This window comes from Amphiprion ocellaris, chromosome 21 (genome assembly GCF_022539595.1).
Source record: "Amphiprion ocellaris isolate individual 3 ecotype Okinawa chromosome 21, ASM2253959v1, whole genome shotgun sequence".
Taxonomy (NCBI): domain Eukaryota; kingdom Metazoa; phylum Chordata; class Actinopteri; family Pomacentridae; genus Amphiprion; species Amphiprion ocellaris.
In genome coordinates this window covers 12,996,893-13,014,406 of record NC_072786.1, presented here as the reverse complement: position 1 = coordinate 13,014,406, position 17,514 = coordinate 12,996,893, and the positions used below count along the sequence as shown (strand labels likewise).

Here is a 17,514-nt window from a genome sequence, read left to right as displayed (position 1 = left end):
TTACCAAAAGGGCAACAATACTAACGAGCAAGTTATAAGGAAATGCTTCTTTGGGACTTTTATATAAAACCCTCACTGGATATTCCAGCAGAATTTCAGATTGTGCTTTGTTGCAGCACTGGTGAAAAGGTTGAGCCCCAATGGGCTCAGACAGAGAGCTGAAGCCCAATAGGTCCCTTATCTCTGAGGCAGATGTGTTCCAAGAAAGAATGAAAAACAAGCGATGAGTGATGTGAAGCAGGGGAAAAGGTTACAGGGGGTGAGAGTCATTTCAGCCAAAAAGACAAAACATTTCTTTCCAGAGACGTAGCCTCTGGATGACTGCCTTTTTCCCATAACGCAACACTCTATCATCATTTTTGTAGAGTCACTTGGCAACCTTCCCTTGGTTGTGCCTTTCCTAATGGGATCAGTGGTGAACTTGTCACCATGGTGACAAGTTGTGTGTGTGGTTGCGCCTGTTCTGAACATGGCTTCTTATATATTCCTCAACCCTGACTCCATCATTCCCTCCTTTGCCTTCTCCCAACCTCCTTTCCCCATTCAACGGCCATTAGTCTTCTTGTCATCATCTGTTACTACATTACCCACACTGCACCAGGCCATCAATCACGCACTGAGAACACTCAAAACGGATTAATCATTCTGGCTGATAGACCAATCAGTCCTTTGATGATTTCTCTCGCTCACACCCTCTGCGCTCAATCTGAGATTTATTTCACAGCACACTTTATTAAAAGGCCTACAAACTCAAAGACCCCTCTCTATTTTTTCCCCTCCCTTTTCTTTCTCCATCAGCACTCAATTATACTGCCATTACCAGCTAATGGAGATTCAGTCAGTCTGCTATGCCTTCTCTCCACAGGTGGCGCAGCCTCAACTGACACTGATTTGACTTGACAGCCTGGTTAGCTGCAGATTTCACTCACAGAGCTGAAGGAAAGGTTCAGAGTGCTCTCATGGAGCCATAAAGACCTGCTGGTAGTTCATTGCTCATTTCAGGGACATAAAAACTCTACTTGGAATTATAAATGCATGTGACAGCTCAAATTAAAGGCTCAATGTATCATCTTCACATTAATTTTGAGACTTTATGATAATTATGATGGAAAAAAGGCAAGACCATTAAATGGGAAACCTGGTCTCAATATATCTCACACAGCATGTTTAAATGTACCATGATGTTGCCTTAACATTCATTAGTTCCACTACACGGATGATATTTTTGTATTATTAGTGAAATGTCTCAAAAGCTACCAAATTCATTGTTGTGTAACATAGTACAGACATACTAGTTATAAAACGGTGTTTACGTGGATTCTGAGCAGACTATGTGGAAAACTTAGGGCCTTAACCAGGCACCTGAACGTTCATAACTCCACTATCTGTTATCTAAGAAAACATTTCAGACAGAATGATACGACAATATATTTCCTGGATGGATGTGTCCAAGAATGTGATCGTGTCCTCCAAACTGTCCAAGCCCTTCACTTTCCACAAGTGGTATCAACAGCCTCACTAACTCTGGGCATCACAGATATGTGATAAATCATCTCATCTTGATAAACACTGAATAAAGAAATTAATTAGACTGGAGACACGCAAAAGGCGAACAGGTCAAAGACGCACCACGCTGAGGTTGAGGTTCCAAATGGCTGGTATCACTAATGGGGACCCTGTACCGGCATCAAGGAAATGGGAAATGTGTCACTAAGGCAGCCCTTCTTGCTACGGCAAACACTGGTCCCTGCTAGTCACAGCCTCAACCAGGGGGAATTTGGTGGGCATGGATGGGGATGACAAGAGAGTCAAGTGGCCAAGGACTGTCATACCTCAGGAGACCTGCATGGAAGCTACAGGGGGAACAGCAGAGGGTGAAAGGGCTCATTATCAAAACAGGACAGACTCGTTATGAGACAGGGAGGGAGGTCACTTCAAATTTGGTTATGCAATTGAATTTCTCATGTTCATCATGTGCTTTCAAGGCAGTTTGCAAGTGAAACCATCAAATATTCTTTTAAACAATTTTCTCATTGTTGTAGCACATATCGCTATCATTTTCATCACCCATGCCTAATCATGTACGCAGGTAAACTCAACATGTAGTTTCTCTCAGAAGGTAGGGGGTGGAGGAGAAAATGATGACTTATTAACAGTAGTAGCAGTCCCTAATTACTCTGAGTAACATGGTGCCTTACAGTGTGCGTCACTTGGTCAGACTTGACTGGAAATGCACTTGTTTGCTTTGGGGCATTAAGCTGGGAAAGAGTGCAGTTTGTTAGAAGAACTGAAGATAAGAATTTCCAAGTTAAGGCAGTTACTGGAAGTGAAAGGAGATTCAAACAGAGACAAGTGGAACCATTGTCTTTGTAACAGGAAGTGACAGGCTTAATGGGATATTCAGTCTTGATTTGAAAATAAACAATCAGCACTATGAAATCTGGCAAAAAATGCTAGCAATCATCTCAATCTCTGTCTTATTTGTTTGCAGTAGTAACCAAGATGTCACCATGAATTAATTAAAAAAAATTAGAAGTTCAAAAAAAGCACACAGAGCAGCTCTACGACAGAATAAGCTCAGGAAAGATATTCTGATATTTCTCTGTAGTGTCTACAGGGAGGAAATATTAAAATGAAAGGTTGAGGGAGAAAGGACAGAAAACATGAAGTTATTAAGAATTCTACCTATTTTTTTTTTTAATCCCAGAGTTGAGGTATGACCTTTAATATGTACTATAAATTAATTTCTCATTCTTCTGTCACATACTCTATCTATTCTTCCCCGTCCTTTATCACCACTTCTACCTCTCTACTCTCTCCTTTCACTTTAAGATCAACTGCCATTATTCCTCTCTCTGCTGTAATTCCCAAGCTTTCACCCTGGCTGCTTAGGAAGAAGCAAACCGAAAGAAAGAGGCCAAAGCTGACAGGAGCAACGTAAAGCACTGCCTGAGATGAAGACAGAGACAGACAGTGAAAAGAGAAGGCAGAGGAAAACACAGGTAGATCAAAGGGCACCAGGATCCATCTCAACACTTACTTTGGAGTTTGTGTCAGCGAATCCCAAGGAGATGAGCAAGAGACAGAGCGGGAAGAGGAAAATGAGTTCATACTGAGGAAGGGAAGCAGAGGAAGTGGGAGTGCAATGAGTTAGGAGTCGGGATTTCCTCACACACACAAACAGAAAAAAACCCTCAGAAATAGGAAGCAAGTACAGACAACACGCTTGATTTCTCTCACAAAGGACAGTGAAACTGAGACAAGAAAATGGGCAATTTAGCGAAGAGAGCAAAAAGCTTGACGTTTGAGCAATTCCCGTGCCAGTGGAAAAACTACTTTCCCCTCAATCTCAAACAGGACAGTCAGTGCCAGGAAATCCCTCACACTCAAGTCCCCAGTGCAGCCCAGAAGCACCTAAATCTGGAGATGAAGTTAATCCGGTAGTGTGACAACAGGTTTAGCTACCTGATATTTTGATGGTGTCCTCGCTCCTCTTCCTCCTTGGCCCTGAAGGGCTTTAAAAAGCTTTAAAACGTGGTTAAAAAAAAAAAAAAAAAAAGGCTTCACGCGGTGCAAGACGAGCAGTGCCTCCAACAAACAAACACACTGAGTCTTCATTCAATTCCCTCCCTCCTTCTGTATCTTTCAGGGCAGAGATAGGACACAGAGGAACTTGTGTCTGAGCCGAACAGGAAGAGAGCAGACAAACAGAGGCCTCCTCTGGCCACTAATTAGCAGGTCGTATGCAGTTCCCGTCCAACTGCAGAGGCCAGATTAAACGTTTAAGTGTGTGTGTGTGTGTGTGTGTGAGACGGTGCCTCCACATGTGACCGAAGGATATGCCACGGTTTGTGATTATATCTGACTAATAATGCAGTGTGGTGTTTGTACGTGTCTGCCTGCAGCAGATACAGCTTTTTTTTTTTTTTAATGTAGGGTCATGTGAGAGCTTAAGTGAATACTTTGAGTTTTTCCTCTTTGTATGCGCAACTGAATTTGCTTGCATTATATCAAGCATATGTACATATGTGTTCTCATGTGCACAGGCCTGATAACCCAAATAGAAACTGTGCTGCTACTTTTCTGACCAGATTCTATTTTACTGTCTTAAATCTGTTGATGCTTTCTCTTTATGTCTTTCAACACTGTAACAGTCACAACCCAACCCACTGCCTCATACACTGTACACTGAGTTCATAGGCCATCAGATATGAATAGGGGCTATAATTTGCTGGCATTTCCTCATGGAGACTATTTGATTAGAGAAAAAAAGGGGGAGTGGACTCCAGAGAGGACAATGGACTCTCTGAGAGCCTCAATGAGTGGAAAGAACAGAGAGAGGTGCAGCCATGAGGACAGCAGTCAAGAGACGTAATGATGAAAAAACAGATTAAAAATGCAATTAAAATAGGAACACCACTCCACAAGCTAATACGCTCCTTCTTCTTTCCTGATAATCAAAAGTTTATCCAGTCACCCAGTTCTTTTGCGCAGCATCACTTGCTGCAGGTTGTCAGGGACTGTCAGCGACTGTCTGCTTTCATCATCATGCAGACACAGTGGTACTTAACCTGGCTAATCTTTATCTGCGTCTTATTCAGACTAATTCAGAGGTAACGTAGGTGTATTTTTTCCACTTTGAACAGTAAGGCTAATTGCCTCCCCTCAATTTTTGCAAAAAAGCAACTCAAAAACTGTTAAAAAGATGACGTAGAAAGTGGTAGAAAAAAAATTAGGAGAGATGTAGAGAACAGCTGGTTGAGAAGCGAATTCGAGTCTGGGAAACAGAAGAAGAGCAGAGAAATAGAATGAGGTGCAGGTTGGTCAGAGGAGTGAGAAGGGATTGCCTCACAGAATTGGATTTCCCTCCATGTCTGGCTAATCCCACTGAAATCAGCTAGCTGAGCCACCCATGGGACACAGACAGTCACTCCTCAGAAAATAACACCCTTCACATTCCCCATGATGGCTGCTGTATTGAGCAAAGCTCAAACTGTGGCTTCCCTTGGCTCCACACTTAATCCCACAGACACGGCAACTAGCCAGAGCAGGAGGCTGCTACCAGAGAGCCACTGCTGTGTGACCGAACTTATACTGGATTTAATTGCACGACCCACAACTTCGGAGATAGTTTTGGAGCAGCAACTTCAGCAGCTGCACAGGTGACTGTGGAATATTGCTCTTTCAAGACCAACAGCTTTAGTTTCATTTTTCTACAAAAAATATACTATTTTCGCATACTTATCATCTCTTTTGATTATTTCTAATGTAAATATATAGCATAGTGTTTGGATTTTTACCATCTTCAAAGAACTTTTTTTTTTAAAATAGCAGACCAATTTGAACCTTTTTTTTTATTGTGAGGGATTAAAATATTTCTAGTTTCTGACAGTGTACAGTACACTGTGTTTTTACATTAAAAGCAAGTACAGAATATAGGCAGAAAATTTATTTTTTTTATTATCCACTTGTCATCCAGATTATTATTATACTTCTCTTTAATGAATAAAAAGAATAAAATAATGAACCTAATTGGCACCCAGTGTCCCACTTGTTTTTTTGCTGAACAGTTTTATTTTGTTCTTTTGTACAAGGCAGCAAGTTAGTGGGGGGCTAAAACCAACTTCCCATTTATTATTTTATATGTACTCTGTTTTTATATCTCAATAATGACAGAGGGAATTGCTTTAGAGGATGCTTACTGCTCCCGTCGGTCTCACATCAACCTTCTGCACACAGACACTTCACTGATGTGCCAACAGCACAGCATGACAGCTGATCTGCCCTTGATTTTGATGGGATGTTTTGTGGATAGTAAAACTAGTACATGTTGTGATGGGGCTCCCAAATGATCTTCTTCTTTTTTTTTTTTTTAACAACGTTACTGCAGGTTCTCTAACTGTAATTTGAAGGAGTGAAAATCTATAAAACAGCTCTGCCGCACATTATTGTTATAAGATCTTAAGGTGAAAAGATACACAGTCAAGCCCGAAATTATTCATACCCCTAGCAAATTTTGACTTAGAGTTACTTTTATTCAACCAGCAAGGTTTTTTTGATTGGAAATGACACAGCTGTTTCCCAAAAGATATTAAGGTGATGTACAAGAGGCATCATTGTGGAAAAAAATAATTTCTCAGCTTTTATTTACTTTTAACAGTAGCTTTAAGTGAAAATTTGCGAGGGGTATGAATAATTTCGGCCTTAACTGTATATACAAGTCAGACGAACATTTATCCATATTCAAATTTCATCTCATTATACCTTCCATGACATACAATAAGAGATTCTCAGGTGGCTAATTTAGGATGTTTGAGATCACCCATTTATCGAAAAAAAAGGATTGAAAGTGATGGAGGAAACAAAAAGAAGAAGAATTTAAATGCAAAAAATAAGACAGATGAAAGTGAAGGGAAACATTAGACCCCAAATTATCAGTTGTTCAAACTTTTAGAGAAATCTACTAAGTACTACTGAACTGCAGTACAATGTCAGACTGACCAAACATTCAAGGTTCCAAGTATTTAACTGCAGCTTTGGAAACAGTTCTAATAACTCACGAAACTCCTGTGAGTTTCAGTGTTTTCAATCATACCTGCCGAGGACTTTTAAATTAATAGTTCTTTAGGCAAAGTGCGTATCCATTGTTTGTTTTTTCTGTTGCTCTGTGGTAGAAACTATCAATACCACTCTCATGTCTGTCGACTAAATGTAAAGCTACACACAGACTGGAAAATTAGTGACTGGATTAGACAATTAAATAAACAAACAAACTGTGTAGTAGCTTTAGAGGTGCAGGTAAGCAGATTTTTAACCAAGTTAGTAAAATAGCTTTGTGAATGACAATGTTGGTTGGTCATTAGTCTGAGCTGTTATGTGTGTTCAGATCTAAGCATGTTAGCATAGTTATTATGAACTTGTCAGTATGATGTCATCAGCATTTAGCTCAAAGCATCACTCAACAATTGCAGCCTCACAGAGCAGCTAACATGGCTGTTAGCCTTGTTTAACCTTTGGCCAAAGACAGACTGGGCGTTTCCTCCAGCTTCCAGGTTTTATGTTAGGGGAAGCTAATCAGCCACTCGTGCTCATGCCTATTTTTCAGTATGAAGAAAGCAAATACGTACATTTCTAAAAACATCAAAGAATTATTTGAAAAGCGAGCCATTCCCTTCTGGCATCTTATAATCTCTTGACCAGAGATTAGATCAAATAATATATAGTAATGCAATATCATCTGCTGCTGCTTCAGTATCCCTCAACAGTAACACTAATATTCTTTATTTATAGAGACTTTCCAAAATCCAGATAACAAAGTGCTTCACAATGGGACAAAATAAATCAGACCATTCATAAAAACATCATGTTTTTAAAAAACACAAGACAGCTTGTTAGATTTAAAAAATAAATGTGTAAAATTAGGAAAGGGTCTCCAGGTTTTAAGAAAAATGAAAGAAAGTGGCGACGGACTCAAATGGTCTGATTATCTAAAGCAGCCAGGCCCCTGGAACTGGAAAAAGAACTCTGCCTAAAGAACTCAAAGTGCACAACAGTTCATACAGTACTAGGAGGTCACAGAAATAGAAGAGTGACAGCATAAAGAGCCTTAAAATAAATCAGTAAAGTCTGAAAAATCCATCCTAAAACACATTGGAGGCCAAAACAGGAGTAACAAGATCAAATCTTTTAAGTTTGTTAAAAGCCGTGTTGAAGAGTTCTGTCATTATCAAGCTCTGCTGTATACAAATCACCAACTACAGGTATCCCCCCCTCCAAAACTGTGCTGCCCGAGGCAAAATGAGGAGGAGATACACTAACTTTTTGCCAGCATCATTAGCTCTCACACATGATTTGAGGCCACAACACAGACTCATATAGATGGATACATCTGAATGTGCAAAATAAATTCTCTTTCAATATGAACTTAGTAAGTCACTCATCTCGTTTGTCTGGTTTAAATATAAGGAAAGGAAAAGCCTTCTTGCAACATCTTTCAATCAGTTGTACATAAATACACACAAAGCAAATATCCCCTTATTTCAGTCTGTCACCTCTGTGTGAGAATGCAGCTTAGCTTCAACATGTACATATTTATCAGAGATTTGCCACATTTATCTATGACTGCAAGAGCATTCTGTACCGAAGGGTTCTGTTCAAGGGCACTTAAACCCTGGTGGCAGAGTTCTGCTGTAATATACGGTAGTACTAGTACTATAGGATGCATGTTACTCTTGTTGATGCCCTGTTTTTGTGTTTCTATTCCTCATTCTTCAGTGCACTCCCCCTTTTCCTGTTTACCTTGAGAACAACAAGATATCTGCACTCTAGCGGGATGTCAGAGCACACATATAAACACACACATCACTCACATAGTCAAGGGCAGCAGAAAGCATATGACGACAGCTATACGTGTGTGTTGAAGGTTACTGGAGTCTATAGCTGCAGTCTACAGGGAATTAATGAGATAATGATCACTAACTGTATGTACAGAGCAGCATTACGTCCTGCAGAGAGAGAGAGAGAAGGAAAGAGAGAGAGAGAGAGAGAGAGAGAGAGAGAGAGAGAGAGAGAGAGAGAGAGAGAGAGAGAGAGAGAGAGAGAGAGAGAGAGAGAGAGAGAGAGAGAGAGAGAGAGCAGCAGAGAAAGAAAACAAAAAGTAAAGATGTTCAATAATATATGTTTGGTTTTTGGGCTAATTAAATGAATAACAATCACCCCCAAAAATTTTTTAAAATCAACAGAACAAAGTCAGAACATCTTCCACTCATTATGACTAAATCAAAACACACATTCAAGTCTTTGCAGATTTGCACACTACTGACCAAAACTACTCTGGAATTTAGTGACCTTTCTCTGCTAACTGTCTATTCATCAATCCATTAGTTCTATAATGATTTAAAAAACTGTGAGAAAATAACCATCACAATTTCCAAGAGCCACGGCTGACTTTTAGTCAGATTTTTTTATTCAACAATAAGTCCAAAACATGGTGATTTTTGATTTAACATATGACCATATACATAAATAGGTATCAAACATAAAATCCTCACATCTGAAAAACTGTAACCAGTCAATGTTTGGTAGTTCTGCTTGAAAAATCAGAAACAGTTACCTCACTATGCAAATACTTGCTGATATTGTCAACTATACTGTCTGTCCAAAAAAAAAAAGTTGCCATTTGGATTTAACTAAGCAAATAGGTGAGAGCCTTCCATTGGATAATTACTGCATGATGAATATGTTTCAGCTGCAACAACTTATTTAACCCTATCTCATGCAGTGAGGAGCTTCTCAATTCTTGAACAACCACCATCAGAAGACATATCCTATGGTTGTGGAAAGAATGTTAATCTGTTTCAGAAGGGTCAAAATATGGGTTGGCATCAAGCAAAGAAAATAACAAAGGATATTGCTGAAATTACTAAAATCGGGTGAAAAACCGTCCACCTCATTCTTAAAATCTGGAAGGTTTCATCTTCGAGGAACAAATGTGGTCAGAGCAAACTCTTAAATGATCCTAGGAAATCAACAGGTGAATTCATGGCTATGTTTAATAGTGAAAGTAAGAGCATTTCCACATGCACAATGCCAAGGGAACTCAAGGGATTGGGACTAAACAGCTGTGCAGCTCTAAGAAAACCACTGATCAGTGAGGCTAATCAGAAAAAAAGGCTTCAATTTGCTAGGTAGCACAAAGATTGGACTCTGGAGCAGTCATGTGATCTGATGAGTCCAGATTTACCCTGTTCCAAAGTCATGGGCACATCAGGGTAAGAAGAGAGATGGATGAAGTGAAGCATTCATCATGGCTTGTTTTGTGAAGTACTTTGGTTATCCTTTGGGCTGTTGTAAAGGGCTATAGAAATAAACTTTGACTGACTGATGGCTAGTACCTACCAGCCTGTAGGGGGTTAGGGTTATGATCTGGGGTTGGTCAGGTTCAACGTTATGTTCCCAAAGAATGAGGTCAGCTGACTACCTGAATATACTGAATGTCCAGGTCTTTCCATCAATGGAGTTTATCTTTCCTGACGGCACGGGCATATTCCAAGATGACGATGCCAGGGTTCATGGGGCTCACATTGTGAATCAGTGGTTCAGACCTCAGCCCTACTGAGAATCTCTGCGATGTGCTGGAGAAGACTTTGCGCAGCAGTCCGACTCTCCCATTTCAATATAAGATCTTGGTGAAAAATTATTGCAACTCTGGACAGAAATAAATGCTGTGACATTGCAGAAACTTACTGAAACGATGCCACGGTGAATGTGTGTCGTTCTCAGAGCTAAAGGCGGTTCAATGAAATACTAGTGTGCGACTTTTTTTTTTTTTTTTTGAAAGGGCAGTGTATTTGTTTTAGCTGTTTACGCTACTTTTTTTTTTTTTTTTTTTTTTTTTTTACAGGAAATTGATGTTCTATAGCAGCCACAAGGCAAACTGTGTTCCTGGTATTGATGAAGGCAGTAAAGCCAAACAATGACAGACAACAAATGAGCCATTTGGTATGCGATAAATTAACAGTATGATTTAATAAAAAGACACAAATGCAAGCTTACCGAGCAATTAAGGACGATATGATTGCATTCCATTTTTTTTGTTACATCTACTTCTGCAGCATGAGGTCACTGACAGTCATCTTTCATCTACTCAAATGTCCATATGGGAGCCTTTGGTGAATGTTTTATTTTATAGCAGTTTGGTGACTTAAAAATTTCAATGTCGTTTTTCTGCTTTCAGTTTATTGTGAACTAAACTTTCCATTCTTGTGTCTGAGTCATTATTGTCTTGCTAATACAACATTTTGTTGAGCTAACATTTTAAATCTTTTGGTCAGACTGCGTTTGACTCATACTCTTGTAGAATATGTTTCCTTGATTAACCACTATGTTGTACTCCCTACACTGATTTACAATTGATTTTTCTGGTGATGCCTCTGAGGCACAATGTAGCTCTTCACCAACCAGTTGTTATTTGTGAATCCAGTTTCCGTCTTACTCTGGTAAATTTGGTCCTGCAATACTTCTCACCTAACTCTTGTTTTTGTAATTGCATGTCTTTGTACTCGCTACCTCAGAGTCTGCTGTATAATACTGTTTTTCCAGTTTCACATCTGCATCCAGACGAAAACAAAAAAAAAAAAAAAAACACTTCAAAAAGGACAGAGGTGTTTTGCTCGATACAAGAGCAGAAAATAGAGTTTCCAAGAAGTAACAACTTTATTTACTTTAACGTCAACTATCTGTCAAAGGTTTGATATGTTGGAGAATAAAACATAATTACTTTCTTGCTGGGAGTTAGATAAGAATATCTATATCCCTCTCATGTCTGCTGCATAAATATGAATATTTTAACTTACCATAAAGACTGCAAACAGATAGTCAAAATACTCCTTTCTATATCCTGTACTGTGGATCAGTATGGGCACCAGAACCCTGTATTAAAGAGGTCCCTGTGTTAAAGTATGAAAAATCAGGGATCAAAAATATTTCTGGTTATCAGATACGCTTTCAGAGAAATTAATCAAATACATTTCCTATTTATTATTTCTATGTAAAACATTTTTCTCTTGCAAACTCACACACACTCTTAGTGAAAGAATATGGGTACACTTCACAAGGGAATGGTGGTTGCCACAAGTGCAACAAGTCTTTTACAGGTAAGAGAAGAAACAAGATAAATCTGTCGAAACATTTGTTGAAGGTACAGTACATACATGTGGAGACGTACACAGTTTGGCTGCGAAACTCGTAGTTCATCTCCAGGTAGGTTATGTATGACAGCCTACAGCCCTCACATGGAGATACCTGAATTATACTATGGATAAAGTGAGAAGAGTCAAAGAGAAAAGAAATAAAGCAAAGAGGGAAAATAAAGCAAGTTCGCAATGTATGTTGTGGTAATTTTAACTTAAAAATACCAAAAGGATGCTATTATATAGGCTCTATAAGCAGTATCATTGATAGTAGTACCTCTTAAACACCTATGTCTGATTATGACAGTACTGTTAAAATCTAACACTGAACTATTCAAATTGATTGTTAAACAGACTTGTTGTAGAACTTGACAAGTCATGGTCTTCAAACTGTTCAATATGTAAAATCCAAAACTTGACCCAGAATCAAACGGAGCCTGTACAGTCCTTCATTTAACTGCTTCTAAAGCTGTCCACATAATCTCTGTCCTCTCAGAAACACCTGCCTTTGATGTTTCTTAACGTCTTCAAGGGCTCTCATGGCTTTCTGATCTTAACCTGTGCTAGCGTGACACAGACTTGCTCCCCCTCAACTCCTTCAAACTGCCTGGGCTGGGAACATTAAAGGTCAGCAACAACCTACTCGAGGAAGGAAAACAGACTTTGAGAAATAGAAATGCAAGAAGGGGGTCTGAGTGAGGGAAGAGGAAGAGAGAGGTGAGGAAGAAAAACCAGAAGGAAGTAAAGACGGCGAAATAAAAGAAAATAAGCTGGGAGACAATTAGGAAACGCTGACGTGTGTGATTGTGCAGCACTGTGACGCACCTGGTGCTGATGGTGAATGATATTTATCAATGGTGGACATCCCACGCGTGGCATCTCATAAATTTCTGTGTTGCCTGGCAACCCTAAAAACCTTTCTCTATCTGTATCTTTCCCTTGCATTTGTTCATCTTCTTGTTCTTTCTCTCTATTTGGATTTCAACGTTGTCACAAGTGAGTTTCGAACTATTTTTTCAAAGCTTCTGCCATAGAGGAAACCTCCACACACACTTTGGTGTCAGTCTGCATTCACATGGCAGTGGTGGGAGGAAACCCGTGGCTGGTGACGAAAAGCCTTGAAACAGGAACCTTCCCTATGCAGACAGGCATGCCCACAGCTGCACACACACAGAATAATGTGACAGACAGTAATGCATCCTTAGATTTTCTGGATAATGTAATATAAAGTGCAGACATGTGTACTGTGTACAGACAGAAACCCACGCAGTAAAATGACCACCAAGAAGACACACTCGTTATTTGTGCATGCCTCTGGTTATGCATTTACACTTTGATTCAGATATACACAATACAAGTACACAAAAAGGTACTCAGGTGGCATTTTATTTGTCACATCGCCTTCAGAGGGATCGTCTGCAGTTATTGTTTCAGTTTCAGTTATTATTTAAAGTGTTTTAGAGGTTGATTCAACTTTATGGTCATTTTGGAGGCTGTAGTTTGTGGTGCTGTTTAATATATTATGCTATACTGAGAGTAGTTTCTAAGGTAAACCTATAAAGGCCATTTCAGAGCAACAGCAGCACCACTGCGCTCTGAAATCTATTATTTCCAGTGGCTTAAGGTGCACAAATGACAGTTTGGTGGTGAGTTGAGCTAAACGTAGCTACCCACGCAGCCAAAAAAAAAAACAGGCATCCAGCAAGCACAGAGTGCAAAATGAAGAAAAAGCTGATGTGTGTCTAAATTCCCTTAATTATTTTGCAAAAGTTTGCATTTGTAATGAGATCTCAGGAGGAAAGCCCAATTTTGGAAACAGTTTTTCATTAAAGTAATCATATGAGGTATATTTTAACGTCTTTATATATGGCCCATTTTAACCATTGGATAGTGTGTTGTAGGTAGGCAAAATGTGTGAACAGAGCTTAGGTTTATGTGCTGCTACAATCAGGTCATTCTTTTGGCTTTTTCACCCCTCAAATTTAGGTTTTCAATCACTCTCATTGATCTGTAAGTTGTTTTCAGCCACAGTGGGTAAGTTCTGGTGAACTTACCTGGTGAACTAAAAGAAGCATTCAGCAACTAAAGAGGTGCGATGAGAGTAAATGATGGACTTGGTCTGGTCACAGAAACGTCAAATACTTACTTGGTGTTAACCTCCAGCAGCAACTTGTAATCTACGTGTTGCAATTTCTAATGTCACCATAAGAGCTGATAATGTGTCAGTAATTTGTTTTAAGCTTAAGCATGTATAGTAGGTTACTCTAAAAAAAATCTAAATAAGGCACAATTAGGATTTAAGCAAAAAAAAAAAAAAAAAAACGTGTTTAGTTATGATTTAGTAAATGTTTACATCTGTATCTCAGCTAAACTGCTGATCAGTTGCTCCACTTGGTATGATTGAGGTCCTAGTGTTTATCTAGGAATGACACTGTGTAATTTTGATTGCAGAATAGAAACAGAACCCTGTCTGCCTCAAACTAGTGACCACAGAGGCGAATTATGAAAATCTCTAACATGTAACAGCAACAATTTTAAATAAAAATGCTATTTTTAGCTTTGCCACATTCATTTGTAGTATTCATGCAGGATAAAACGTCCAAATAAAAATCCAACAGTATACTAAGAGAGAATGCAGTTGATAATAATAGTGCTGATGCATTGCAAAAATCTCTAGCTTTACATTAATGACAAAAAATTACACAAATTCTAGGAGGAGAATCATAAAGGCCTGTCCTGTACTGTCTTCCGAATCATGGCTAGAACTTGCCATGTAGGTTGCTAGCTGGGAGGTGGTTGTTTCCATAGTAGGGCTGCCACAAACGACGCGTCGACTAATCGCTTGAGCATGATACGTCATCAAAAGCGGAAGTGAGCGCGCAATGCAACAGAAATCACCGTCCGAGTGGAGCGCGGAACACGCATGGACATCCGCGCTGTATCGTGCATATATAGTATATGCATATATTATATATGCACAATACAGCGTGGACATCCGCGTTTACGATACAGCGCGGACATCCGCGCCGCATCGTGCATATACTATATATGCACGATACAGCGCGGATGTCCATGCGTGTTCCGCGCTCCACTCGGACGGTGATTTCTGTTGCATTGCGCGCTCACTTCCGCTTTTGATGACGTATCATGCTCAGGCGATTCGTCGACGCGTCGTTTGTGGCAGCCCTATTCCATAGAAAAGTAAATTTTGCAAACAGTAACAAGCAGATACAGGAGGAGAATGCCACTTGAAATGTGCAACCAATGGCAAGTTTTTACCTACAATCTACACCTGGTCAGTCACATTATGTTCTATATGAATCAGACTAGTTCAGCACTTTGACAGTTTTGAGTGACAGGTGGGAAACTAAAAAAACTCAACGCTTAGACACCTGATAGCAAACACATGCCAGCAGACATATAAAGCTAAAAAGAAATGAGACAGAGAAGGATGAACATGGGATCTAGATGAATTAAGCTGACAGATGTCACATGGATTAATAAGAACAAAGGAGTGAGATAGAAATAATGGTTGTGACTGCAGCAGGGTTTTTTTTTCAGTTGGTCCCTTCATGCTCAGAAGAGATGCAAAGGCTGTTTTGTTTGTGTTAACTTTGTTTACTTACGGGGCAAATTAGCATGGCGCTAACTTAATTATGCAACAACAACTTAATATTTATTTCCTCTCCCATTCTGTTCCTTCCTCTTCTATGATGCTTGCACACAGACATGCACAAGTCCTCCCACACACACTCAGGACGGTGTCATGCCAGATATGTTGTATATACCCACATGTGCACTCAAACATTTAAACTAATATGGACAGTTTTTTTTTTTTTTGTCGGCATCAACACATTAGTGCAAACACACACGCACACACATCCAGGTGCGAACCTCTCTAGGCAGAGTGCCAGTCAGTCAGGCAGGCTGCCAGTATACAAGACAGAGGGTCTGTTGTGTTGTAAATGTCAGATGTCCTGCTGTTTGAGCCAGCACGCATCTCACCGATAAACACTCTCATCTACACACACTTAACCACACTTATACACACAGCGTGAGGGGCAGAGTGAGGAGAAGGGAGGAAGAAAAGACCCAGCAGGAATACTAGGAAGTAGACCACAGTTTGGATTAAGCTTAATTTTCTGCAATCTTGGTCAGTAAATCCCTACAAGTCAGGCTTATCAATGACTACATATTCCTTTGCTTCTGCAGGATTCACATTTATCCCACAGTGAATGATTAACCTTTCTTGTAATCTCTTTGTATTATATATTTCAGTTGAATGTTATTCATTTAGAGTTCAAAGCCCTACTTATAAAGGCTTACAATAACCGGAGAGATATGAAGACTTTAGGAATTTCTAATGAAGAGAATGAGAGACGGGCAGAAACCGAGTAGAAGATCCAGAGCTGTCAGCAGAGCCAGTCTCTCCAGTGACGGCTCATTCACTGTGTTCCCAAGGTAACCATTGGAAGCATTCACTCAGAGCAATGGCAATATCGCTCTTCTAGAATTTCATTGTAAGGAAGTCACGTGTGTCTGTGTGCGCATGTGCTGCTTTATGAAGCAACATGTAATACCGGTATATATATGTTGGATAAGAATGATTACTGGTCCATATGAGTTCCATTGTGTGCACACTAGAAATACAGGATAATGACAATATTCACTCTCATTTGACTGAGAGTGACAGGTTAATTCTATGTATATCTGTGGGAGTATTTACCTGTGATAGGCTGGAAAAGCCCAAGTTGCGGCAGCCATTGCAAGGAGTCAGGGCCTCCCAGAATCCAGTGGGGCCACAAGTCTTTTCTGCCTCATCTTCTTCCATGGCTGGAGCAAGAGGTGGAGTTGGCCGCTGTCAACACAAATACCAACAATTCTTAACAGGTTGAAGGTTGGAGGATCTACAAGCCTTGAGAAGATTTCGTCAGAAACTGCATCATTTAAAGTTCCTCTCTGGATGTTGATTAAACCCCCAAAAACTCATCTCCCCCAGTCAAAGTTATGCATTTCAATGAAAATAATCCCTTCATGCTAAGGTGTTGCTTGCTGTAGAAGAGCGCCATGCTCTCCACTCACTGCAGCTCAGCACACCGGCTCACCTACGACTCTGCTCAAACACTGTAAAGCTACTCTATGCTACACAGTGGTGGATTGTAATAAAGGATTCAGATTCAGAAAACTGCATTTGTCCCCAGGGGGGCAATTAAAAAGGCAAGTAGAGCAGGTAGTGCAACAATGACGTAATAAGAAATAGGGATAAATATATATACAAATCTAAAGCAAGTAATATAAGAATAAAAATTAAAAAAATAAAAGACAAAAAACACAACTTGGTAACATACTAGTGCAAATATGTCATACTAGTGCAAATACGAATGAAAAGTAGGTGCAACATGGCAATGAGGTAGATACAAGAATACGGCCATACTGTACATGTTTAAACCGGAAACCACTTCTGAGGAAAATAATGATAGTCCCACCCTGCAAGTTGACAGTTGATTTCCTAGGTCTGTTACAGAAGTCTCAACCTTGTTTTTGAAACTGATTAATACACTGCAATTTCAAGGTCAAAATACTCAGAAATGGCACTGACTGCCAATTTTGACAGACATTGTAACAAGGTAATAAACTCTGATTTTCATCAGATGGGTATTCTGAGAGTAAAGATCTCGGAAAAGATCCCAAAAGACAGATAAGTATTATGTTATAAAGAATAGATACAGGAGGAGACAGAAGTGAGGTAATTTTTAAAGCAGCTCTAATCAATACTTTCACTGTAACAATGGATCAAATGAAAATGTGTGATGGTGTTACAACC

At 39.6% G+C, this 17,514-nt stretch overlaps 1 protein-coding gene across 7 annotated transcripts in view; it reads right to left on the bottom strand.

Moving 5' to 3' along the window:
- anks1b (ankyrin repeat and sterile alpha motif domain containing 1B) overlaps window positions 1-17,514 on the bottom strand; it is a 269,926-nt gene that overhangs the window by 121,817 nt on the left and 130,595 nt on the right. For all 7 annotated transcript variants that reach the window (XM_055006381.1, XM_055006380.1, XM_055006379.1 and 4 more), the window contains one exon: window positions 16,417-16,548. In XM_055006381.1, coding sequence (XP_054862356.1) covers window positions 16,417-16,548 — 132 coding nt within the window. The remainder of the gene's footprint in view (window positions 1-16,416; window positions 16,549-17,514) is intronic.